The sequence below is a fragment of the Mustela nigripes genome, chromosome 8, assembly GCF_022355385.1.
Source record: "Mustela nigripes isolate SB6536 chromosome 8, MUSNIG.SB6536, whole genome shotgun sequence".
Lineage (NCBI taxonomy): Eukaryota > Metazoa > Chordata > Mammalia > Carnivora > Mustelidae > Mustela > Mustela nigripes.
This window is the reverse complement of record NC_081564.1, coordinates 32690524-32716356: the sequence shown is the minus strand read 5'-3', so window position 1 is coordinate 32716356 and position 25833 is coordinate 32690524. Positions and strand designations below refer to the sequence as shown.

General features: G+C 39.0%; 1 protein-coding gene across 4 annotated transcripts in view; it reads right to left on the bottom strand.

Moving 5' to 3' along the window:
• Window positions 1-25833, bottom strand: part of PIEZO2 (piezo type mechanosensitive ion channel component 2) — a 454403-nt gene that overhangs the window by 43977 nt on the left and 384593 nt on the right. For all 4 annotated transcript variants that reach the window (XM_059409177.1, XM_059409173.1, XM_059409174.1 and 1 more), the window contains 7 exons: window positions 22970-23059; window positions 20859-20980; window positions 19721-19792; window positions 14908-15014; window positions 9398-9512; window positions 4105-4164; window positions 604-770 (listed from right to left, as the gene is read on the bottom strand). In XM_059409177.1, coding sequence (XP_059265160.1) covers window positions 604-770; window positions 4105-4164; window positions 9398-9512; window positions 14908-15014; window positions 19721-19792; window positions 20859-20980; window positions 22970-23059 — 733 coding nt within the window. The remainder of the gene's footprint in view (window positions 1-603; window positions 771-4104; window positions 4165-9397; window positions 9513-14907; window positions 15015-19720; window positions 19793-20858; window positions 20981-22969; window positions 23060-25833) is intronic.

Sequence of the window (25833 nt, the reverse complement as noted above, 5' to 3'; positions counted from 1 at the left end):
GATCATTTTGGAATATATGCAAATATCAAATCGTTGTATTGTACACCTGAAACTAGTATGTTACATTGTCAATTACATCTCAATAAAAATAAGATAAACACTAGTAAAAATCAAATCCTTTCTTGTATGTAGGTAGTTTGGCTAAGTGATGATAACTTTTTCAGAAACAAACTAGTAATTTTAAATACTATCTATAAACCGTATGTGCCTATATTTTGCTGTTCTGCATATATCTTGATTTTTTCCCCCTGAGAAGTTTCAGATCAAACTTCCCAGACTAAACAACATAATCCTTCCCGAGACAGCGGAGTCGGTGCACCTGCAAACTGGTGAGGGGAAGGAACAGAGTGAATAAACTGGCCATTGTCCCAGAACTGTGTGTGCACGTGTGTGTGTACATGTGTGTGCATACAGTGTCTGATTATTTTAATTCTGAGCAATGGAACAGATTTAAATATACAGAAAAATAGAGGGGTTATATAAAGACTGTCCAGAAGACAGACTATAGATTTTGTGTTATCCTTTTTGGAGTTCTGGACATTGACTTTTAAAAATCTTTGTAATGAGGGAAGACGCAAAAAAAATTGTACCCATAAGTGTTACCTTTTTAATTTCTCTGGTCAGCATACATCTTTCAATTCTCAGAACTGTAGATATATCAATATGTTCCCTTGAAATGGAGTTAAGCCAAGTTGTGAAACTATCCACTGTTGCCAGAAAGAGAACCCAGGTGAATTTCAAAATGTTAAATATCCTCTTGATGATATTATCTAGGAAGAAGAAAAGCAACAAGGTTTCAAAGGTGCAAAATGCCCAAATCAGCCGTTTTGCTGTTGTGTAACACAGCGATCTCTTACCAAGGACAGACCTGGTTTCAGACCTGCATACCTAATATGAAGTGATGCCCGTGACGCTCAGCGTGATGGGGAGGGGGGGGTGTGGAGGAGGACAGGCAGTATAGGAAGCTATGGGTGGGTCTTTCTACACATGCACTGGCAGCATCAAAACCAAACTGGGATAGAATTTTTATCCCGTGCTCAAAATATCAGTCAGGATAGGTCCATATTCAGACCACAGGTTTGATAAAGAGTAAGGTTGCATTCAAAGTTATTTCTGTTGTTGACACAGGGATAGAAGCTATCCAGGAAACTGGATCCTTTAATGTTTTTTTTTTTTCTAGAAATTTCTTCTTTTCTTAAGGAATGACTATTTTTGGAAACAATTCTATTGATTCAGTGAGACTTTTGATGCTTGGCAGCTGCTGTTCAGTTCAATCACCCGCCACCTATTCTGTCAAGAGCTGAGTAGGGGTACCAGAAGTATACTGATACTACGAATTAGCTTCAACATTCCTATTTCATTCTACTGAGCTGGGCCCACACAGAATTCTGCACATGAGATCGATCCTGTCCAAACCAACAGATGCTGTGAGATTCCTGATGTTCTCGGGTTGTCTTCCCTCTCTGCAGCTGTGATGTGGGGAGCCGGACCAACTGCCTAGCATGATAAGCTCAGCTCAGATTGTCACCTGTCTGTGACACCCTCTGGGTGCAGGCACATGTGCCTGTCTTGTGCCCTCAGGGAATCCCACACGGGCTCTCTGATCATTGTTAAGGTTGGAGGAGGTTCCCTGGCTATGACCTAACTTATTTTAGGTCAGAATGAACATCAAATAGGGAAGATGGTGTCTTAACTATCTGTCTGACACCTCCATTCCCAGAAGCCAATGGTTTCTCAGATGGTATCCAAGGAACCATTCAAGCCACCAAATTTTGATCCATGTGAATTTTTTAGTTTGGCATTTAAAACATTTTGTCTTATTAGCGATTTCATACATTGACTACAGTAAAATGACTCCTTAGTGAACACCATAATGAATTAAAAACTGCCTTCGTGTTTATCAACAAAACCCTTAAACACCACCAGCAGCACCACTAAGAAAAACAACTGGTATCCCTCACCCTTTCCTCCAACCAAAAGATGCCAGGCTGACTCTGAATTTAATTTTGGAATAGGGGGAAAAAGAAGTTATTTGTGAATCGGGTTGCCTAGGAGGAAGGCATAATTTCTCTCGGGGAAAGGTTTGTTCTTTTCAAAAGGAGAAACATCAAAGGGAGCTTTAATCTATGGACAGTGTGGCCTCAGGACAGAGTCCAGGTGGGCAAGGTAGAGACAAAGAAGAGTTGAACAGTTCTACCTACTGAAGGAACAGGAATCTTGGAGCTGCCAGCTGGTACCTGGGGAAGAAAGCGGGAATGATCTAATGAGCCGGGCCCCAGAGGCACTAGCTGGGGAGAAACCCGCTGAGGCAGGAATAGTGATCACTGATTTTCCCTCCAACGTTGTTGCCTGTCTCTGCCATCGCTGCCCACCCCCCACCCCGCTATCCCCCAAAGCCTCTGTAAAATGCCGTCACACCTAACAGTTTTCCATGAGGTGTACTTTAGGAAGTAAGGCAATGAGGTATCTTCTGCCGAGCAAAGCTCAGGAAGGGACCAGCTGCTACATGAAGCCGAATGGAAAGAGGTCCTGCAGATTCCACAGAAGAGCCATTCTGAGCCAGAGGTGGCCAGGGGCCCTCTATGGGTCTTGCCCCTCCCCCAACCCATTTTGAGTTTAATCTGAGCCAGGTGTGAATTTCCCACAATGCTTTCTATGGAATCTCCAGCTGTGTTGTGTAGACGTAAAAAGAAAGTCTGAGCCCTGGAGGCTGAAGGACTTGGGGGTGTGTGTGGTCATATCTATTAATAAACTTTAGCAGCATCTCCCATTTTGGACAATTTATTTATTTACTTTGTCATATTCACAATGATCGCCTGCGGTGGTGATGAGACGTGATTATGTCACAGTTTTGCCGAGCATGGTCCTGATGGTAAGACTAAACTTGCGGTGATGGAGACATGGAAAACGCATACTTTCTTAACTCACATGATCACAAACTAACAAGAGATGTGGCTGTTTTAATTTTTATTTATTTCTTAGCCAGAGAGGCAGTAAGGCCCACAGTGGGGAAGGGCACATACTTGGGTTCAAATCCCAATTCTACCCCTTAGTGGTTATGTAGACTTGGAAAATTTACCTCATCTTTCTCTGCTTCAGTTTCTTATCTGTTAAATGAGGGAGAGGGTTTTTGAGGGGAACAGTGAGATGCCTAAAGCTCTTGGGAAAGTGCCTGGTAGAGATGTGTGATCTAAAATGTTAGCTACTATTGTTGTAGGTAGCTTCGCAGCAAGAATAGAACATCTGGCTCCACATATGCGAGAATCCAGTATTCTGGAAGTGGGGGTTCAGGTTTAAGAACAGAGCCAAAGACGGTTAGACAGCCTTGGGGAAGTCTCATTTTGGGCCAGCAGATGGCATCCTTGGAAGTATCTGTGTCCATAGCAAGAGTACCTGAAAATCTTGGCCTGTTATAAATAACGCACACAGGAGTTCTAACCCTATGACATTGAGGTAATGGCATGTTTATGGAATTACAGAAACATTTAAGTTCATTTCATTTGAAAGCTCCCACCCCTTTTTTCTCCTTCATGGAAAAATCTTCCTCCCAGTCACATCTATGTGAAGCCCAAATGACACCATGACTGAGGTAGGGTTTAGAAGACAGGGATTCAGTCCTTACTCTAGTAACTACATAGTCCTGAGCCAGCTCACTGGGGATAGATGCTCCCTTTGTCAATTGAGGACTTTGACCAACGTTTTTAGAGAAACTCTCATTTCCCCCACTGTACTTACCTCTCATTTAAATCCTTCTATGTCTTTTAAAATTAATTGACAATAGTTTTTGTGCTTTTCTTTGGGTGGCTTCCATGGGAAATTTATAATTTACTCCCCTAAATCCCCTTTCACAAATATTTGGGGAAGATAATTGACAAACGGACTTTAATCCAACATTTAATCCAACAGTATAAGTGTCAGATCTACTTTAAGGAGTCCACTTCGAAATGTCACTAGAGATGAGATTTCAAGGGACACTTGATTATTTAGTCAAAGTCCAGAAACAGTATTTGATGAATTATTTTTAGGCAGCCTTCCATGACATATCTTCTGGGAAAGCAACATTTTCAAATTTCCCCCAGCTCACATTTGTCTTTGTTTGGTTACCTGGTCCATCAGATTTCTTTTTGATTGGTTCCTGCTCTCGGTCTTCCCACTCCACAGGACCTGCCAAGTGTGTTCAATAAACATGAGTTAGGTCTTTTTTGGGTAGATTAAACGTCAACACTACTCTTCTGGGCTAAAAGGAATTCTGTAATTAAATCTAGAATATTCTGCCTAATATAAGAGTTCTCAGGGAAAAGTTGTAAGAACTTATAGCTCTCAGATTCTGCTTACTCCAGAGAAGAATCACTTTTAGCTGGGAATGAGTGAACTATGGTGTACTGGCTAAACCGTGCCAGCTTCCTATTGTTAAATGGCCTCTGAGTTCAGAACAGTTTTTCTATTTTTGATAGTTGAAAAAAAATCTTAAAAAAACAGCAATATTCTGGCATGTGAAAATTATACGAAATTCAGATTTTAAGGAACAGAACTACACCCATTTGTTTACATATTGTCTGTGGCTACTTTCCCACCCCCATCCTGGCAGAGACTTGTGGCCTGCAAAACTCAAACATTGACTATCTGGCCCTTTACAGAAAGAGTATGTTGACTCCTGATACATACCATGACATTTTAATTTTGAATACTTAGAGGTAATGTTACATATTTTAGTGTGTCACTCCATAGAATGGTATTATGGGACCCCATTTTATTTTTTAGCCTCTTATTTCAGGCTAAAGATGTCAGATCTAGCAAATGGAAAAATGGGACACCCAGTTAAATTCGAATTTACAAAAAACAATATTTTTTTTTCTTAGTTTAAGTCCCATGCAATATGTCCACATTATACTTGGGCTAAAAAATTATTTGTTGTTTTTCTAAAAACTCCAGCTATCACTGGGCCCTGTGTATTTATCTGGTAGTACTAAGACCATTCATGAACTGACTTCAACGAACCATCCCAAACTTACTTTCCACCATTCTGTTTTCCATCGCATCTTGTCTTTACCAACGAAGATGACCTGTTCTTTAATTTTCATACACAACCTTTCTTTCTTCTGCCAGAATGTCAGGCTCTACTAAAATACTTTTTCATGAAGTACTTTATTCCTTTATACTCTTGGCTATAAGTCCTCCTTTCTCCCTCTGGTCCCACACTATTTTATCTATGCTTATTTTTTAAATGGAACTCTGCAGTTACTTCATTTCCTCATCTGTGATGTAGGAAGAATAAAATGTCCTGGACTGTTATAAGGATCAAATGAGTTACAGCCTACAAAGTACTTCGAGCAGCACCTGGCATTGCAGAAGGCTGGAATCCACTTGCTTCATCTGTCTGGAAGTAATCTGAAAGGGACGAGCCCTTCTACCAAAGAAGAAGTGGCTAAATAAATATTAAAGGAATGAATAAACATCTATTTTCATCCCAATACCTTTTAATTATTGCTGTCTTTGATCTGAGGTAAACATCGGCACATGGAATCATCTTCATGAAACAGAGTAATGAGAGATTTGCAAGATGACTAAAAACACATTTTTAGAGCTCAGCAGATAATTTTGTGAGAACGCATGGTGGAGGATAGCAAATACAAGTTGGCTGGGGGGGGGTAGGAAAGGGGATAGTGAGGGAGAATTTGCAACACTAAATATTAAAACTAACTCGATACCCACTGGACTTAAAAATAGATGACACTGGCCCAGAGCTAGACAGTAGGATAATGGATCAGAGTCCAGAGCCCAGAAACAGACCAAAGAATAAATGGGAGCTGAATATCGACAAAAGTAGCATTTAAATTCACTAGAAAAAAGGAGAATAATTTAATAAACAGGGATAACATAACAGCCTATCTGTGTAAAAGTAAACAAAGTAGGTCTCTAGTTCACAGAACAATAAAAATGCAAAATGTAAATAAAATTGGGAGGAAATAAGGGAAAATAATATCTGGGGGGAAGACTTTCTTAAGCAACATGGAAACCCTGAAATTGCAAAAAGAAATTGAGACCTCTTTGATATCAGAAAAAATTAAAAATTGTTTAGATAACATATACCAAAAACTAAATAAAAAGATAAGCACTGGGGGCACCTGGGTGGCTCAGTTGTTTGAGCAACCGCCTTTGGCTCAGGTCATGGTCCCGGAGTCCCGGGATTGAGTCCCGCATCGGGCTCCCAGGTCCATGGGGAGTCTGCTTCTCCCTCTGACCTTCTCACCTCTCATGCTCTCTCTCAGTGTCTCTCAAATAAATAAATAAAAATATTAAAAAAAAAAAAGATAAGCACTGGATGTGTAAAAAATATTTGTAACACATAAGCAAAGGTTAATATCCTAATATATAGATGTTTCCTAAATCCATAAGGACAAACAACCCAATAGAATGATATTATGGAAAATGATAAAAATGTTTAAATCTCAGATTTGGAAGTATAAACCTGAAAATAGGAAATAAAAAATGCTCAGTTTCATTAGTTAGGAAATTCAAATGAAAATAAAAGCCATTTGTTACTCCAATGAAAGACAAATGATAAAAACAAAAAATAACATTCTGTAGGATAAGACTACAGGGAAATGGACGCTCTTGTACCTTACATGTAGGACTGTATATTTCTAAAACCTCTTGGGAAAATATATATTAAAGTAAAAAATGTCACATCCCTTTAGTCAGAAGTCCCACTTTTGATCTATTCTGTGGAAAGTCTGTGCTCTTCCTGGCTTTTTGCTATGCATTTAAATACACACACATATATGTATGTATGACTATGTGCATTTTTGTGCAAGGCTATCTATGATAGCATTATTCATTATGGCAAAATTTTGGAAGCAAATATAATGTCCATTAGTGATGGGATAGTTGAATAAATTATGCATATCCATACTGTAGACAATTCTGCAGCCATTAAAAAAGGATGATATAGTTTTATAAATACTTAATTGGAGAAATGTTCATTTCCCACTGCTAATGAACATACCAGAGGGATCTGTAGAGCATGAACTCATTTTCGAAAATAAACAAAGTAATTGGTGCCTGCACACACCTACATCACAGACCAGTAAGAAGTGGACATGAGTACCACACACAGTGAGGACTTAGCCCTTGCGGGGATGGGTTTCCACTGCAGATTATCAAATCTACCTCTCAACTCTTTGACTTGAGTCAAAGACTCTTGACTCATTGGCTGTGTCTTCATTTTGTCTTTTGAACAAAGAAAGTAAAATAAAATTTAAAGCTACCAGGAGACAGCAGGGAGAAGAATGGTCAAAGAGGAGAAAGGGTTCGTAGTTAGAATTCCATGAGTAAGTATGCTTCTTTTCTGTGACTTTTGAAGACATTTTAATTTCACAAAAATCTGGGTCTATTTCCTTTGTAAAAGAATCAAAATATAACACATAAGCGTAAAGTTCCCTAAAATCATACCACTTAATCTCAGTCTGTTCACAGAAGAGACTCCACTCCTACTTCCCCCAGAAGTAACCACCATTGTTAATTGCTAAGTATTCCTCCCGATCTTTCTCTTGCATTTATACATATTATATGCGTCCATTAAAAATGCAAAACACTGTCTTGAGGAACTTTGTTGGCTTCCTTTGTTTCCCAAATGGTTTTATAATGTGCATGCCATTTGCAACATAATACTTTTTATTTAATAATATGTCAAGTTTAAAGTACTGTTGATGTTTGAACAACACAGTTCTGAACCCTGCAGGTTCACTTATATGAGGGTTATTTTCTTTATAAATACAGTGCAGTTCTGCAAATATATTTTGTCTTCCTTATGATTTTCTTGATAGCACTTTCTTTTCTCTAGCTTATTGTTCAAATATAGTATATAATGAATATAACATACAAAATATGTATCATTTGACTATGTTATCAGTAAGGCTTCTGGTCAATAGTAGCCTATTAGTAGTTAAGTTTTTGGGGAGTCAAAAGGTATACAAGAGTTTTGATTGTGTGCAGGTCAGTGCCCAAATCCCCACATTGTTCTAGGATCAACTGTAATCCATCTAATTTTTTTAACTACTGAATAGAATTCTAAGTTTTTGTTATTAAATAATACTTGATAAATATTTGTAGATACAGGTCTTGTGCAATATGCAAATATTGTTTCAAATTAAGCCACGCCTCTAGAAGTGGGACTGATCATTTAACATTTGAATATTTAACTGTACATTTAACATTTAAAAAATTATTATTATTTTAGATTTTTAAAGATTTTTATTTGTCAGAGAGAGAGAATGAGAGAGCACAAGCAGGGGGAGCAGCTGGCAGAGAGAGAGGGAGAAGCAGACTCTCTACTGAGCAGGGAGCCCAACATGGGGCTTGAACCCAGGACCCTGGGATCAGGACTTGAGCAGAAGGGAGACGCTTAACTGACTGAGCCATCCAGGCGCCCCCAACATTTTTATAGATATCTAAACATTCTCTCCAAAGTGGATACACTACTCCACTACACCAATTATCGTGTTGTATGAATTGTAACTCATACAAACACTTATTTTCCTACTAGCTCCAAAAAGTGATATTAACAAATGTTCGGTTTTTTCCAATCTGATAGGTAAAACACACAAACAAACAAGGAAAACAGGATGTCAAACTGTTGGTTGTGTTTCTTACATTAGTAGTGAAGCTGGGCTCCTTTTGTCTACTTCTGTTTCCTGATCTGTGAATTATTTTTCAAATCTATTCATCTATTGGATTGAGCTTTTCTTTTACCGCTCTTTAGGAGTTCTTAGTATATCCAGAATACTAATCTTTAGTCTGATATATATATTTATATATATATAAATATATATAATGAAAATATTCTTTTCTGGGTGTCCCACTTTCACTTTCACTTTGCTTTTGGTGTATAGTTGTAGCTTGGAATTTTTCCTATCTTCGGAAAAGTGTTCCTGTTGTATGTTTTCACATGTAATGTTGGAGATGGCATAGGTAGTTATGTTCCTTTTTTGGCTCCTGATACTGATAGTGTGTTTTTCCTTTTCTTCTTAATACAATTTCCAAAAGTTTATCCATCTTACTAGTTTTTTCTAAGAACTGCTTTTCACTTAATGATAAATCTTGTCCTGTTATTTCTTTTCTGTGACTCAACATCTGCTTAAAAAATTAATTTTTTCCTTCTACTTTCTTTGGATTTATTTTACTCTTCTCCCTCTTCTCATTTTATAAAATGTATATTCACTTAAATTCATGTTTTTACTTATTCCAAAGGTCTGACATGAGCAATGATGGGCAAGAAGAACTGTATGCACTCCTTAGAATATGAGAATGATGTTCCTCCAAAGCTTCTGTCCTGCTGTAGCCCAAGGCCACAGAAACAGAGAGTGCTGGCTGGACCCTGCATTCACACAACACTTACCCTCCCCAGATCCTTTTCTCCTTCTTTTCTGTTCTTCTCTTGCAGACCTTTTTTTCTCTTTGCGTCTCTGTCGGAGTGCGGTTTTAGGGTCAGTGATCCAGGCTTGATAAACAAACTGAAGGGGGAAAGTTCGATTATTTTCTGGCTTTTTCATAATTTGAATGAAAAGAAAAGGGACCAACACCAAGCTTCCAGACTCTGATCATATATATATATCTATATGTAGATATAGATATATATACACACACATATATTTCTTGGTCATACATATATATATGTTCTTTGGTCATATATATATAATATATATATATATATTCCTGGCTTTGGTCATATATATATATATATATATATATTTCTTTTTCTCCCAGTGCAAAATAAATCTGCTCCCATTTCCTTCAGTATCCTGAGTTGACCTGTGTTCTTTCTATTATCATGAAATGAAATATGAAAACAGACATTGGAGGAAGATATTTCTTCCAGTTTCACAATCCTGAGATACTTTGGGTGACCACCATTCCTCCCAAGTCCCCATGTACCACCACCACTTGGGAGAGTTACTGAGTCTTTGTATTACACATGACAGGAATAAGCTGGGCACCTTGCTAAGTGTCATTGGAGTAGTTTTCTCCCCTTGCAAATAAACTTTAAATCAAAAACAAACATCGTTTGCTCATTTACTTTGGGAAAATAGCTTTGCACATTTGATACTCTCCCTTGTGGAAAACAGCTATGACCAACAACTTAGGAAAGGGTTTTGTAGATCGATTAGTATTTGGAGAGGAAAAAATAATGTGATAGCAAGGTTAAAGAGTTATTCTAGAATGTTATGGAAAGAAAACTGTGGTGCTTTTGGTTGCCTTTTGTCATTTTTATTCAAGACCTGAAAATGGTTACATTAATATAACAAACCCAATAACCACCATAGAGCAACTTTGAACAGCCCTCCCACCAACAGTCTCCCAAGTCATGCAGATGGAACCGAAAGAAAGCCCTGATACACAAAGTCAGCCATATGTAATCATGAAGCCAAGCAGACATGCTCCTCATGCACCCAAACACACCTGGGTCTCAGGGAAGCTGGGTTTTCTATTACAATGATAAAGTTAAAGGAATGTTTTGTGGGGTCACTTTGTAAACCCAGACACTTCACTGTATTTTATATTATTTTCAGATTTCTGAAATCTTTGGAAAACACAATGTAAGCAAACCACTGGCATGGTGATGTCAGTAAAAATAAAAGGGGATCCAACTTTTCAATGTACAGAAATGTAAAGGTCATAGTGACTAAAGAAGAATATTCTTTTTTCTCACTGTAGAAATCTGAATCTATGGGCAATTAACATGAATGGAACATCTGTATTATTTCTGAAAAATAAGCCTGGAAGGCAAAAAATAATCCTATTTTATGCCAGAATGTTTTTTGAGAAAAGAGAAAATGAACTGACTCTGGAAGAAGGACCAAATGAAGGAATTTATGGTAGATGTGTACTAAGCATGCTAACCAAGAACTCCATCAAGAATATCTTTGCCAAGTGTGTAAATTACCTTGCTCATTAAACCTGCCACCTACTAAAAAAAAAAAAAACAAAAAACTTTGAGGCTTAGTACATTAATAAGCAAACTGCTTCAGAAAAATATTGATTCTTTTACAAAAATCTGAACTGCTAAACACAATAAATTTTCAGGTTTAAGAACAACATCTGATGACAAGTCATTTAAAGAAAGAGTTATGAAAATATTGCTTTTAGATAATGCCATAATCTCCAAAATGGAAAATTAAAAAGTAACTCAGGATCTGTGAATGTATTAGGTGTGTAAGTTGGAGGAGTGCTTTTGTTCTGGAGAAAAATGGAGAGGGAGAGAGAGAAGGGGCATTTAGGACAGAACTGTAGAACTCTTGAAGAAGGGTGAGTGCCATTATTAAAAGGAAATTCCTGGTTCTACCTATGATCCCTTAATGATTAAGCCCATCAGTGCTTTCTCACCGAGATGAGAATTTACATAATTCAAACAAGGGGAAATGAGAGAGGGAGGAAATCTTATGAGGAGTCCCTATTTGTAGGTAAACTATCTTACTGTTCATGTTTGGGATTACAAACTCTATCGAGTGCCAGGAATATTTGACAGAAGCTCAGTCTGACTGTTTCAGGAAATGATGGTAACAAAGTAGGAGGAAAGATCCCACTTCTGAGTCAAGAAATAGAAGTTTCTTTAACTGGAACTTCTCAGTTCTCACATTGTAACTATAACCACCATCCAAGTTCATGGGTGTACACACCACTAACCATGTGAAAGAAAATACATGAAAATGTCCATAAATTAACTTTGGTTTCTTCAAATTGCCACTATTAGTCTATATTCTTAAGATAAGATAACTAATGTTAAATTTTATTTATTTATTTATTTATTAACTTCATCTTAAGTTTTATCTTAAGTCTGGTCATGTGATTTTATCTTCAGTTTTATCATATATTTTAGGGGGAAATGAGGTTCGCTTTACTGAAAATGTACTATGCAAAAAGCATTTAATTTTTTAAAAAGGATAGAACTACATAGAAATGGATGGAGATTTTTCACTGAAATTGATAAATTTTAATAAACTGTCCTTTAATTCATGTGTGACCCAGAATTTTATGTTGTATGTAAAAAGTTTTCTTGTTTGTTTGTTTTTAAATTATATATATATGTATATACCAAAGAAGTATATACACATATGTGTATATATCTGTATATATACACATATGTGTATATATTCTTGTATATATGTATATATATGTGTATATATTCTTTCCTTTTTTTTTTTTTTTTTTAGAAAGGGAGTTGGTAGGGGGCAGAGGAGTAGAGGGAAAGGGGCAGAGAGAATCTTAAGCAAGCTCCATGTCCAGTGCGGAGTCCGATTTGGGGCTTGATCTCACAACCCTGAGATCATGACCTGAGCCTGAGCCAAAGTCAAGAGTCAGAAGCTTAACTGATGCATGCAGGTGCTCCTTTGTTTTTATTTTTAAAGTAAGATAGAGGATAATTGTGTTATAATCGTTCATGTAAATTCTTAAATATGAATGGAAAGACTTGCATGGTAGTCATAAAAGCGAAAAGAAAAGAATCCCAAGGCAGTGAACACATTGAATATTAAACTAACAATCAGAATCCCAGCATTTTAAAAATGGGAGGAACCTGGAGGTTTAGAATCCCTGGCCCCACCCAAGATGGACCAGCAGCTACCTTTCCTCTGGGCGCTCAAGAGAAACACACATTATACGTGCCGTAGGTGGGACCTGTTTTCTTTACATCACCTGCATTTAAATAAAATCCCAGGTGAAATGGGAAAAGTGCTGGTCTCCTTCACTGTACAAACAACTGCTTAACATGTGAGCATAAAGACCTAAGAGTTTAAATTCCTGCCCCAGATTACGTCCACAGAACCAGCTTTCTATAAAGTGCGTGAATAGGAGTTCACTATTTATGATTTTCAGTAAGGAGTGACTAGAGCATGGGTAGCTGGATAATTTCTGCTGTGCGTTGGCTAAACTGACCAACAACATTCTCACATTTTATTCTGCACTCTCTGGGGTGACGTGGGAGTGAAAAGCCACACAGACCTGACATGATAGCCCAGCCTTGGAAGGGGTTGAACTGAAATCAGAAGAGTAAATGGAAGACAATACCCAATTTAGGCAAGATGGAGCCTTGAAAAGGAAGCCAACAAGGAGATGGAGCAAAACGAGTCTTTTATTAGGCTCGTTCATAGTTTTACCAGCTTTCTGAGAATAATAATCACACATTTTACACATCACGACCGATGCATGCAACCAGATGTGACCTTTTTAAAAATGAGATGTGACTTAGGCAAAACTACAAGAAGGACAGAGTAGACGTGTATCTGCATTTTCTCGCTCTATGTTTCGACAGGCTCTGGTATCAGCTGAAGAATGAGAATCAAATAACAGGAAATGTGGCTTCTCGAAACTCTACTTGGAAAGGTCTACAATTGTAAGTTCTCATACTTCCTCCATTGTAGGATCTATAGAACAGGGAAAATGCAGATGTAGGGCAACAGGGAATCTGCTTGTCTAAAGTTCTATGGAGCGGAGGGTCACACACCACACATCAGTGAAACGTCAAATACCTTTGCAGCTCTGATTAAATACTGAAGAATAGTTTTGGGAAGTTTAATGACAGACTTTGGCAAGGCTAAAATGGCCGACGCAAACTTCCCAATAGCTCTCTACAAAGAAGGACAAAGCAAGAGTGGTTAGTAGAAAAACACCAATGACTAAAAACTTAATACATGATGTCAGTGTGAGTTCGTCTCTACAATTACATCAACTAGGTTAAAACGTGCCCATCCCTGAAGCTAGAATCAAATGTGCTCTGCTCAGAGGTTAGGAATAAGGAAAAGAGTTGTTGCATGTAATCCGTAAACATGGCGAGCATGACCATGTTCTCTCCTTTGCTGAATGAGGAGTGATGGTTATAAGAAAAATCATTAGAGTAAAAATAAATGAGTCATTAGTATTTGACAAGCCAGCCGCACACATGCACACAGACGCCATCTTTAAGACAAAAATTCGGGTAGCGATAGGGCCAGTGAGAAAGCATCAGAGCAGGGTGTCTCCACAAATAATTTAGTTCCTTAATTTCATTGGGAATACAGTAATGGATGTAACCCTCCAGTTTGAGAAGACCTGGGCAGCAAAGGAGCCATGACCTTTTCATGGACACATTATGAGGCTTGATGGATATCACCCTCTATGTCTTGCGGTATAATAACTAAGAAATAACAGTCCTAACACATGACTCCTTTATAAAAGAAATATATATCAAACTTTCACCCTGCATGTAGTTCTACTGACCAGTCCTCATCTTTAACAAACATGGATTAGACATTCCCTGGATATACAATACTGGCTGTTAAGCTATGTAACTAAGAATGATCTGGCAGTTTCTGAAAAAGAAAGGCAATTAAGCTGAAAAAAAAAATCAGAACTGTGCTAGCTATTTCCAGGTTTTCAATCAATTCTCAAACCTTTGGCAACACAAATGAAAAGGATTCTCAAGATTTGAAGTACCATTTAAGTGACCATTTGTTTCCAAAGAAAGCAAGAGCTTCATTTTTATGATCAGCTAGTTCACATATCAAAATATAAGTCCATTCAAGTGGTTCAAAGTGATACCAGACAAGTCTTCTTCACCTCGTACTTGTAACAGAAAAATAAAGTTCACCCAGGGAAGCTTTATTTTTTTTTTTAATAGCATCAGAAGATTTTTTTGATGCAAGTGAATGAAGACCTGGTGGGAACAGTGTTCTTTGCAGTAATTATACTGATGCTGACAGCAAGCAGCGTTAGAGTTTAATGAGGAATAAACAATTTCAGGTGGAAATCAAAAACATCTGGAAGCTGTGACACACATGAACACAGTGGCAGAAGTCTAGGCCTGCAATCAAGATCTGTCAGAAAGAATAGCTCTTCAACTAGCAGAGGAGCTGGTTTTCCCAACCCCATAATTACCTGGAAAGCTGACCTCCTCGGAGGTTCTTCATCTTCCTTTTTTAATTCTTCCTCTTCCTCCTCTTCACTATCCGTTTCAAACAAGTAATAATCTCCACTCCTGACCACTAAGCAAAACAAAATATTTATTTATTTCTTGGAAGAGATATGAGGTCATTAAGGGCTTATTCATGAAATGCCCCCTCCCAATACATAAACTGTCCACAAAAGACCATAGCAAGAGATGTTGGTAAAAAGGAAAAGACAAGAGATGAAGAGAACTCATTCTGGGCTAATACTACTTGGTGTTGGTGTGGTTGGGTCTACAGAGCGTGAGGCCTTGTCTACACTGTGTAAGAAAACCGGCCACTACTGGGTTCATCTGACAGTTTCTTCCTTCTTCAGTGTCAATTTTACACAAATGCTTCAGATCAACTCTGCAGCAACCTGTTTTGTTACCAAAATGGCCAAAATAATGGCTAGAAAACTGTAAAAAGAGTTTCACAGTTCAGACGATTTGGCAATTTGGGTCCTTTAGACGAGGCCAAAGTGAAGTGGAAGATTTGGTGTTGTCTGAAGGGGTTGAGTGTGGTAGAAATGCCAGTCAGGATGGTTCAGGACCAAGAATCAGCATCACCAACTTCCACTTCACTTTCTACTGTGCAGACCTGGCTCCTCCACACGTGACACAGGAACATTACGCATATGCCAAGACATTTGAAAGAGTTAAAAAAACAAAAGAACAAACAAACAACCACCAACAACAAACACATTGCCGTGAGGAGGAAATGGGCAGGTAACATGAAAAAAAGAAAACAACCGCAAAAACACCACTACCACACTCTGGCTATTTCTACACATAGCATGGGACAGACTAAGGCAGGGCAGACAGGGTCCGTACGGTTTAGCACTGTTGGGCTTCTGGTCAACCAGAAGGTCCGTTACCTATTGAAGTGTGAGGAGAACTGTACTGACCATAAGACTCAAAGCACAAACAGTACGGATTGCCCTTGTCTTGCCTGATATTTTCCCTGCAAGAACATATTGCTGTGTTAAAACTTAGGAGCAGAGAAAGTGGAAATGTCCAGAGACTTAAAGAAATTTGAGAATCCAATCTTTTATTAGTTTGAGCATTATTTTAAGTTGTTCAGGGAAAAGAGACCCAGCATATACATTTCTGATGCTACAAGAACTGTACCATCATTGCAGGAAAAAATATGAATTATTTTCAAGTTATATTCAAGTTTTCGAATGCTGAGGTATCTTTTGGATGACATCACATGATGTCTTTCGTTTTCTTTTGGATTCATATGTTGTAAGGTAATGGAAAACCTTGGCTTGTTTAAAATTAGTTGCTTGAATATCACTAAACATGGTCAAAAGGTAAATAATTTTGCCCATGATTTCAGACGTATCTGAAGCCTCCATCCGTGAAGATGCAGAGTGAATGAATTGGGCCTTATATCCTTGAACAGAAGCACTGTAATTTGTTACTTGTATTTTGAAGAAAGAACCAGACCCAGAATACTGGGTCCAGGCCCGAGGGAATAAATGCAGTACAACATAAGGTAAGAATAAGCAAGAACAAACCAAAGTTATAGCATCACATTTGACAGTGGGGAAGACCATTAAAGTAATGCCTTCATGTAAGCTCAGACATTTGCAGGAAAGTTACATGGATTCTATGTCACATGGTAATTTGGTAAAAACAGAGTATCATAAGATTGAGCATTTTACCCTCATTATAGGCTCTAAAATCAACAATAGCTTAAATTGTATTCAATCATACCTTCTATGGCTTTTATTCATGTGGACACAGGGGAACCCAAAAAAGTGTTCATCTCAAGCAGTCTCAACACTGATTTGATCCTTTAAAAAAAACTACGAATTTGTATGCGAGAAGTAGAATTCACACCTTTAAAAAGGCAGCAAGTGTTTTAGGAAAAGTCTCCTATTCTTTTATAGAATGTTACTGAAATAAAAGTAGGAAAACCACAGAAAATGTTTTCTTCAGTGCTACCTGCTAATAAGAAGTAGAGAGAATCTTGCATCTGCATTGATTAGTTCAGAGTCAGCTCCTGCCTGCAGCCTGTGTCCATGAACATATCCTGGATACTGATGTTATTGCTGCTGCACTGAGTGTGGAAATGACTTTTAAAATCCTACTTCTTGTATCCCCAGAAAGCTGGACCTCGATTTCAGATATTTAACAATGGAGTGAGGCATGTCATTGTTTTAGGCAGTACTGAGTTGGCACGGAGACACACTATCCTTGAACAGAAGGTATCATTGAACAGCAATAATGCGATCGTATGTGTGCACATAGGTATGGAAGTGGAAGGTTTGCCACCTACAGACTAGGTTAAGATCTTGACTGCTTGCCAGTAATACGAACAACATAGCGACATTATCGTATCATGGACAGACTCACAGGAGGGTGTTCCAAGTGCACGCATTCTCATATTCCACACCTGCATGAAATATCTATTTAAAAGCCCAGCGGCTCAAGAGATCAAAATAAGGGCTTTTAATAAAGTGTTTCTGATTCTAAAGATAAATTTTGGAACTCATCGTGGTCTAAAAAAATAATCCACATACTCGTTCCTTTCCTTTCCTCACAAGCTTGTAAAAGGAAACACAGTTTGCTGAAAAATTTTAACACCACAGTCAGAATCTGGTTCCAAACTATGAATTGCACACATTCCTGCATTATTGCACCAAGAGGTGGTGTAACAAGGCACATTTCATTTAATACCGGTCTTTAAGAACTTGCTATAATGAGGGTGAAATGAATCAGAAAACTAAAGTCAATAACCTTCACGAGAAATTCTTTAAATTATTACCAACTTGGAAGATGATTATCAAAGACCATATCCAATTCCTTCCAAAATGCAATGTTTAGATCAAAAAAGGAAAGACCTCTATGATTGCAATGGGAATTTACCCCAGGTGAAAGAGAAAACTTTCAGTATGAAACAATTTTGAAATGGATAGGTCTGTCTAAACTAGCAAAGGGCCCTTTAAAAACAGAAAGATAGGCACAGTTTACTTGTGACTTGATAGAAATAGGCTTATAGTGTACTGCTTGTGACTGTTAGTAGGACGAACACGGCCAATGAACAATACATTAAAGAGTCACACAGAATTTCCACCTGAATCTTTGTCTTTTGACTTGGCAGCAAACGAAAAAAACGCTTTAAAACTCATGTTTTTTTTTTTCCTGCCATAAGGCTAGAAATTCAATATTTGAGATTAAATTTAATGACACCCAGGTATACTGAGCAAATTTTGTGCAATACTTTCTGAAATTGGCTTGCTGATTAAAAAATATTAATTTGGGGGTCAGGGAAACCAATGCCATATCTCAGTGAGGCCAAGAAATTAGGCATGGCAAAAGATTCCAATCAATTTGACTTTCTTGTGATTCTGAAGATCCTACTAGTAGAGTCCCTCCCACCATCATGCGAGGTTGTGGGCCTTGGTGATAATCCCTGTCGGGTCACATTAGCCAGGCATAAAAGCCTGAAAATATTATAAGTAATGTGCAAAATAATTAATAATTATTTTGTAGTCTAACGAATATAAGGAAGGTGAGATCAAAATGGATCATTGTATTCTAAGACCATACACTGGCCAACAGCGAGGCCAGTTGATTTCATACGTTAAGCAGAACAAATATAGTCACTGAGTTTTGTAATTCCTCATTCCTTTTATGATCCGGAGGGAAACACAGTAATTCTCTGACTGTGACACTCTGCTTTTCAAAACCTGTTGTCTGCCTTTGCTCTTAATCGGTCATGGCTGTTTGCTGAAGGCTGCGGCCATGCCACATGCTGGGGTTTGGATTGAGAGTGTCATTTGAGAGCCTTTAGAAACTGGGGAAGAGGCAGTGTCTTGATAGAAATAGGCTTATAGTGTACTGTTTGTGACTGTTAGTAGGACGAACATGGCCAATGAACAATACATTAAAGAGTCACACAGAATTTCCACCTGAATCTTTGTCTTTTGACTTGGCAGCAAACGAAAAAAACGCTGATTAAAAAATGAATGCATTTTAAGTCATCCTGATCTTTATATTCGATAAATTGCTTTAAAAAACGTACATGCAAATAAAATCAAAGCTCTGGGGGTGAGGAGAGGAGATACTCATTGGCATCCAAGCCCAGTGCCTTACAAAGAGGGTCACCGACTCTTTGAATTTAATGATTATTCTCCCAGGAGGAGCCAAAACTCATTTTTATTTTTATTTTATTTTTTTAATTTTTATTTATTTTTTTTAAAGATTTTATTTATTTATTTGACAGAGAGAGATCACAAGTAGGCGGAGAGGCAGGCAGAGAGAGAGGAGGAAGCAGGCTCCCTGCTGAGCAGAGAGCCCGATGCGGGACTCGATTCCGGGACCCCGAGATCATGACCTGAGCCGAAGGCAGCGGCTTAACCCACTGAGCCACTCAGGCGCCCCAAAACTCATTTTTAATAAGGGTTTTCAGCCGTAAAATAAATACACATCAGCAGAACTCTAGACCTCAGAATCAGATAAAATGGTAGCAGTTCATTTTCCCTTTCTGAGCCCACAAATGGTGCTCGGGAGTGTGTCAGCCATATGCCGGGCTTTCTTCAGCCAGCATGGTAACCCCGGTGGGTTTCTTGGGAAGATTCCATCTCCGGGGCCCAGGGACCCATTCACATCACCATTTTCCTACACTCTGACCCCCTATCAAGTCACAAGGATCAAACCATGCATGGAACACACAGGTCATGGGGACGCCTGAATTCTGGTCAAGGATATAAGGGTTAGAATCGATGAAATCGTAAGAGGATCGAGAAAACCTACTGGAAGCATGATCAACCCAAGGCCGCCACCACTGCTTTTTTTTGCCCTTGGCTTTCTGTTTGTCTGCTTCTCCTAAAATAAAATATGTCCAAATATTAATTCTTAGGAAGTGAGAAAACAAATTTTGAAAACCACGCTTTAACAACTCAACTGTCAAAATCTAGACAAGTCATAAAAGTACATCAGAGGTCAGGGAAAGGAACCATATTGAGTCTGAAATGTTTATACATATGAGAAAGTTGATTTCACAAGGCAAGTACTAAGTGTTCTAGGAACATTATGCCACATTTTCACTTTCTTTTTAGTACTGCAGGGCATATAAAGAAACATAAAAAAGAAAGGATTATCTCTCAAAAAGGCATCTCACACTGAATTCTCCATTGAATTAACAGAAAAGAAGCATCACCTAAATTTTATAAGACAATTTAGTGGCAAATAATTTGTAAAAATGCCTATATTTCAATAATCAGAAATTTCCTTGTGATTATTTTAAAGCATGGTTGGAAAAATATAAATTTATTGGGGATTAATAGATGTTATGCACTGGAAAATACCATGCACTATTTCTCCATTCCCTTAAAACAGAAAAGCATGCAAACATTTATAAGAAGACCTTTCAAACTTAATGATATAACAAATCTATAATCCGATATAATAAATATATATTTCATTTTCAGTTTCATTGGAACAGACAATAATTAAAGGATATTTTATCTACCATTATTCAGATGCCACATAAATATGCATACATACTCAATATTTGTTTAGAATTTATAGAAATTAAAGACAATAACAGTAGTCTGTCTCTGAAATACCTTCCCTAAAGGAAGAAATTAAGCAAATCCATGCTCGTTTTCTTCAAAAAACTCATCTCTGCAAGACAAACACTAGGTGAGGGGTTGATTAAAGTGGTTTTGCTGAAGAGGAGTTACTTGTAAAATCATGGAGTCATTAAATATGTCCTTAATGAAACAAATACATGTATCCCATTCACAATCGGAAGATAAAACTTGCTAAGTTCAAAAAAAAATTGATAATCCTGGCAGAATAAGAATAATGTTATGTAACAGCCCTCCCCATACTCATGCTATCATTCAATGCTAAGCTACTTGAACAAGAGGGAAATGTCTTGACATACTTTCGTCATCCTCTTCAGAGAGTTTTTGGATGTCTTGGCCTTCCCCCGATTCCTGGGTCAAGCTCAGCATCCTCTCCTTACCCTTTTTGTATTTCTGTTGCCTGGCTTTGATGCGATCCATCCTGGAAAATAGAACAGCCACAGCAATGCCAAGAACACGCCCCGAGTAATCACACAGTTGGTTTACGTTTAAACCTGTATGGATGGGACTTATGAATTTTTTTTTTTTTTTAATCAGCAACACATACTTGCTTGGGGATGTCTATATGTGTGTACACGGACACAACCATATTACTTGGCTTTGGGTAGACGCTCATCTCATTAAAATGATCACAATTATGTGAAGGTTTGCTATGCAATACTTGATGTCCACTTATGCCTCGTACCATAGCCATTTTGAACACAGTAAAGGATGAAATGTGAATCCTTTATCCTCCCAGGATTTGCAATTTTAAAAAATTAGGAACTGTCTAGCTCATGCAGTTGTGAAGAGCCAATGAAAAGGGGTGAAAGGGTGAGGACTGTTTTGTAAAAAGCAAGTTGTTCCGCGATATTCATAAATACTCTCTGAGACCGCATGACTCTTCTCTATTTCAAATCTAATCTCTGATCAGTTCTGGAAAAATGGTTTAGTGTGTCTTTGATTATTGAGTCAGTGCCGTTTATTTTGTCTGCTTATTCAGGAAGTCTGACTCTTCAGAAACTATAATGTTGACCGGACCCGTCCTCTTGCGGTGTTCCATTTCTTAATTTAGCTTCTTAAAATTCTGCTCAGGTTTTTAAGCTAAGTGCCATTTCTGCTTCCTGTGGCTTAAACAACACTTTTAGCTTCTCTTTTGCAATGATTATTACCTTCATTCTTTTACATCCTGACTTTCTGTCACCTAAGAGGATGTATTCTTAAATGGAAAAACTCAGTGAAGTGAATGATAGTAAACAGGTCTTCCTAATGGGTAAATAGGAACTCATTCTACATGTGGGTCCACATTTGTTGCTTGTCTAAGCCTGATGTAGATAACTAGAAGCAACAATGGCAACAGTTATGCCATAACTGCTTATATAATAGTTTATATACCTCATATCTTTGATTCTGGAAATAACCATGCTACGGGATGGTGTGATTTATGCTAAAAACATTTCTGAGTGGGGTGGAGGAAGAGCTGGGAAATGAGGTCAGAACGGAATGAGGGGGTCTCAGCAAACCTGGGGAATTTTCCCCGGGTGTGGGGGGGTGGTGATGGAGGATGGAGTTTCTGCTTTTTTGGAGAACGTGGGTAGGTATGGAATTCTGTGGTCATCCATTCCTAAACCCAGCCCCTAAATGAAGTGCTACCTACCAATCCTTACAAGTTACATTTGCTGCTAAAAATTTCACTCTAAGAAAATTTGTTTCAAGGGCTTTTTAAAAAATGAACTAATAAAATTGAAAAAGAAATTCTCAAATCTCCTGTTAAGTCAGTCCATTACTTGATTTATCCAGAACATGACAGTAGAAAAAAAGGTCTTGAACTGCATCCATGGAGACAGGGGCTGTATTTCTAGGACTGCTTCTAGGTTGTTGTGGATTGAAAGTCATCTAATGTCATGCATCATCAGTTTCTTCCCAGAAAGACTGTTATTATAATATCTTTAGAGATCCTTCCAATGCCAAATCTCTGCATGTATTCTCTTAATTCGTAGATAGAATGAACATTTACTCCAGTTGAATGGGACCGGGAAAGACCCTGTCTCATTCATGAGCTCATTTAATCTTTATAAAAACCCAGGCAGAACTGTGAGCCCTAACTTAAATCAGAAGGCTGAAATTCAGAGAATTGGAATGACTTGCTCAGGGTTCCAGAGTAAGCAGTTGAACCAAGACTTGACATTGGTCTTGTCCAACATGGCGCCCCTTTCCACGACATTGCACTTCTCTTTCTTTTCAACTACTTCCATTTTCAGTCCAGTGAGCAAAAGCTTCTGCCATGACACTGAGCACATGCCCAGAAGCTCCTTAACACGGTGGGTTTTTTAGGGCTATTGAGGCTCCCTGAGAGGTGAGAGCCAGCTGAACAGGACCAGACAAACCCCAATTATAACAAAAGAAGGACAGTAAAACCAAGCTTCCTTACTGCCTCTTCAGCTGATCCATTGACTTTTTCTCTTCCTCAATTCTTGCCTTTACAGCCTTGACAATTGTGGCTTGGAAAAGTTCAGCCCCTCTAGAGAAAAATAGGAAGTAGAGAACAAATTAGTGTTTCTATCCTTGTTACTTACCTTCCCCTGAAAATGATTATCAAGGGTTAGAAAACATTTCTTTCTGGACCATTGACTAGAGTCTCCTGGCTGGGAGTGGGAGTCCCAAGACCCCATGTAGGAGCCCATTCTCACTGGATGAAGAAGGCACAGCCTTTCCTGGGAGGGAGTGGGCTGCTCACAGCCACAGAAGGTCATCAAAACAAATGAACAAACAAAAAATGGTTTGCGTTTTCTAAGACATTAAAAAGGATGCACCCCTTTGAACCTGTCCCGCAGAACCTTACATCTCAGCAAAGTATTGTTCACCTGACCTTATTATAGTTGTCCCATGAGGGACCATTGGCAAGGAGGAGTGAGTTCGGATTAGTTTTCTACTCAGTGAGCAGAAAAGGATCTGGAGTGAGTTGGGCTTCCCTAAGGAAAAAATGCAAAATTGGAGTTCAACCTCCATCACTGAGATGTTCAGATTCCTGCCTCTTTGCTTTTCTCCCTCCTATCCTTCCATTCCCTTCTGTTTGTTCTCACTTTTCAAGCCAATTTTAGAGTCCCCATTGATCTATCTCATCAGCCTCTCTTAATGTCTTCAAGTCCGGTCCATTGTCATCTGGTTATATCCGCTTGGTAAATCCCAAGTGGATAGGAACCCAGTGGTGTGCCCACCCTTTTCCGAACTGTGGTCAGGGGTGCAGAAAAGGCGTGACCAACATGTTATCTGCTGACCCTTCATAGGCTCTGGAAATTCTTCTCTGTACTGTCTATTTAAAACTCCTTACACTTTTCTCAAATCTAGAATTTTGTCAAAGGTTTTTTTACTCCTAGTAAATAACCTCGTCTCCCACTTCCTGGAGAGAAAAAAGTCATGAGGCAACAGTTTGCTCAGCTGCCTGCCATCTATCCCGTGGACACCATTTCCTGCAGTGACAGTGGGAAAGGTGACATCCTCACCCGGGCTCTGGCCCCTCCCCCATGCAGCCTGAGAGGCTCCATCCTGCCCTTTCTTCCTCTCTTTCTGCATTCTCAGCCTCCCCACTGCTACCAAGTCCTCCTCCGAAGTATGCAAACATGCTCACATCTTGCTAATCTTAGGAAAAAAACAACAACATGTCCACTGCACAGTTTTCTATGTATAGCCTCCATCACTATCCCTGCACAAGTATCTCACAGCCACTGTCTCCAAAACTTTCCGTTTAACCTCAGCTCATCGGTGTTAAGCTCTGATCCCACGACGTGTTGAGGTCACTGCCTTCAATGCTCAGTTTTCAGTCTTGTGTTTGTATGTCCTGTCTGCTGGACTTCCGCCTTGAAGCAGCCTTCCTCAGGCTCCTAAGGCACCATGCTCTTCCAGCTTTCCTTCTTCCTTGCTGGCTCAGAGTTCCTAGTTTTCTCTGTCCATCTCTTAAAAGTGGGTGGTCCCTGGGGTCCTCTGCTCATTCACACATTCTTTCCAACCACTCACCTGCTCTAAATCTACCTGTGTCATGATGACACTCAAGTCTATTTCCACCTGCAGACCTGTCATCCTGGCCGTCCACTGGACTCACCATGGGTTTAGTTTCACGAGCCCACGAGCCCTACAACTCCCTGGTTGTGGTCAGTGTCCTCCCAGCCTAGAACTTCTTGGTTTCTTTACATTTGGGATTGGCACCACCATTGGCTTCAACCCAAATCCTTTCCATAACACCTTCTACCCTCCTTTCCTCTCCACCTCCCTTCCTTCCAATCAACTTTCCAGTTGTGCCAGTTGTACTCTTAAATGTCTTCCTAGTTTACCTCCTCCTGGTCTGAGCCACTGTCTTGGTCCTGGATGAGTAGAGTAGTCACCTAACCTGTCCTGAGTCCTCCACAGTCCAGGCAGGGTGGGCTTCTGAAACACAGCTGTAACCGCATCACTCCCTGGCTTCTTCTTGTCTCTGGGATTACTTCTAAAGTCATAAACATGGTTTATAAGGCCCCTGATAAGCAGACTGCTCCCTATCTCTCCAGCTAATTTTTCATCACTCACTATCTTCACCTTCAAATTTCTGTATTTAGCCACACTGAACTTCTCAGGGTTTCTTCATTAAAACTTTCCCTGGTAATTTCACTTGGGCTGTGTCCCCTGCCTCCCACCTTTAATTCTTGTTCATCCCTGGCTGCAGCTTAGAATGGAAGGCTGCCTGTGTTTATGTACCTTGATATAATTCCCACAGCTTCCTGAAGGTCCCCTACCATCACGGTAGTTGCACAGCACGGTGACTGCTTGTTGACATGTACCTTTTCCCACCAGCTTTCTGAGGGCAGGACCAAGCAGCCACCTTCTTGTTACACAGTAGGCAAAGAGCTTATCATTGAATGAATGAAGGTCTATTCTTTGGAAATTCTGTTTATTTTTAAGACATGGCTTTTCTTTCTTTCTTTCTTTTTTTTTTTTTATTTAAGGATTTTATTTATTTATTTGACAGACAGAGATCACAAGCAGGCAGAGAAACAGGCGGGAGGCGAAGAGGGGGAAGCAGGCTCCCTGCTCAGGGAGCCCGATGTGGGGCTCGATCCCAGGACCCTGAGATCATGACCTGAGCCGAAGGCAGAGGCTTAAACCATTGAGCCACCCAGGCGCCCTCAAGACATGGCTTTTCTTTTGCAGGCATGAGTTGTGCTCTAAACCAAGCTATTGGTTTCCATAATATGAGGAATATGTTTTCTAAATAACTGTTATAACTCCTCGGAAAAGACGCTGGCTTACTATTATGTCCCGGAT